This window comes from Octodon degus, unplaced genomic scaffold (genome assembly GCF_000260255.1).
Source record: "Octodon degus isolate 3935 unplaced genomic scaffold, OctDeg1.0 scaffold00108, whole genome shotgun sequence".
NCBI classification, from domain to species: Eukaryota; Metazoa; Chordata; class Mammalia; order Rodentia; family Octodontidae; genus Octodon; species Octodon degus.
The window spans coordinates 735,822-737,145 of NW_004524684.1; the positions used below are offsets into that span (position 1 = coordinate 735,822).

The 1,324-nt window shown below is 33.1% G+C and overlaps 1 protein-coding gene across 1 annotated transcript in view; it reads left to right on the forward strand.

Annotated features, from left to right (window-relative positions):
* The window catches only part of Dnajc2 (DnaJ heat shock protein family (Hsp40) member C2), a 21,197-nt gene that overhangs the window by 10,145 nt on the left and 9,728 nt on the right, over nucleotides 1-1,324 (forward strand). Inside the window, exons 6-7 of the mRNA XM_004639262.3 lie at nucleotides 317-397; nucleotides 1,053-1,122. Coding sequence (XP_004639319.1) covers nucleotides 317-397; nucleotides 1,053-1,122 — 151 coding nt within the window. The remainder of the gene's footprint in view (nucleotides 1-316; nucleotides 398-1,052; nucleotides 1,123-1,324) is intronic.

Here is a 1,324-nt window from a genome sequence, read left to right on the forward strand (position 1 = left end):
TTTTTTTAAATGTATTTGGTACAGAGTCTCACTATGTAGCTCAGACTCATGGTGATCCTCCTGTTTTCAGCCTCTGGGATTACAGCGTGGGCCACCACACCTGCCTATTGTGCTAGGAATCGAACCCAGTCCCTGCACTTGCCTAAATGGGTACTTAGTCTACTGAGCTATCTTGCTGGCCCCATTGTTAATGTGCCACCACTGTCCTATCCATTCCCTTTGATCTGACAGAAGTTTCATGGGATGGAAGCTGGAAAGGATTAGTAAAAACTTCCATGCAAAATTTTTAGTCAGATTTTCATTTTTAATATTTCAGATGGTCAAATAAAAAAAATGTCCCTAAACTTGGTGATATGAGTTCATCATTTGAAGATGTAGATGCATTTTATTCTTTTTGGTAAGTGAATATTTTATGATGCTTTTATTTTTTAAAAGGGTAAACAATCAGCAAATATTTGATTGTTCATAAGCAAATTGAAGAATGGATAAATTGCACAAGCTTTAGTGAAAAAAAGTGCTCTGTTCAGAAATAATAAAGATTTTTCACATAATGCTACCTTTGGTGTGTTATTAAGGCTTTTATGGCTATTTTTTTCAGTATGTTTTTATTAATGAGATTGAATACCAAACCCGTAGCTGTTTTTCAAGAAAATTGAGCAATCATTTAAATTCAGTGAAAGCTAATGTATTTTCATTTAAATGTCTTCCTACTAAAAGCACTTGACTAAGACAGTGCCCTTTGTAGCAAATTTTCAAAGTACTTAGCATATTTTATGTGTACTCTATTTTCTCATTAAATATATAATAAATATGGAAGGATAAAATTACTATAAGGAAAAAGTTCTGTAAGCTGCAGTTGGAGTTACTGTGTCTTGTTCAAAAAGAAGACAGCACTGAGGACATGAGCACAGTGGTAGCCCAAGGGGAGGACAAGGATCCCTGCAGACAGAGCAGTATGCCTGCCATTACTGCTGTGGAGAATCGTACATATCTAACTTAATTTTGGAAGGAATTGTTTTTCATCTGTTCTGTCTTGCTTTTATCTGTGTTAGGTATAATTTTGATTCTTGGAGAGAATTTTCTTATTTAGATGAAGAAGAAAAAGAAAAAGCCGAATGGTATGTATGCAGATCATTAATAAAGGAATGTATTTATTTGTTTTTGTATTTATGATAATATAAAAACATGCCACATATATATGTTTTCATATTTCCTCTTTTTAGGTAAGTATTTTGGTACAATATTTTGAAATCCCTTCTTATACGTTAAGCTAGCTGAGACCAAGTCAGTAATTGTCTTATTATGCTTAATTTTCTTTTTTTTT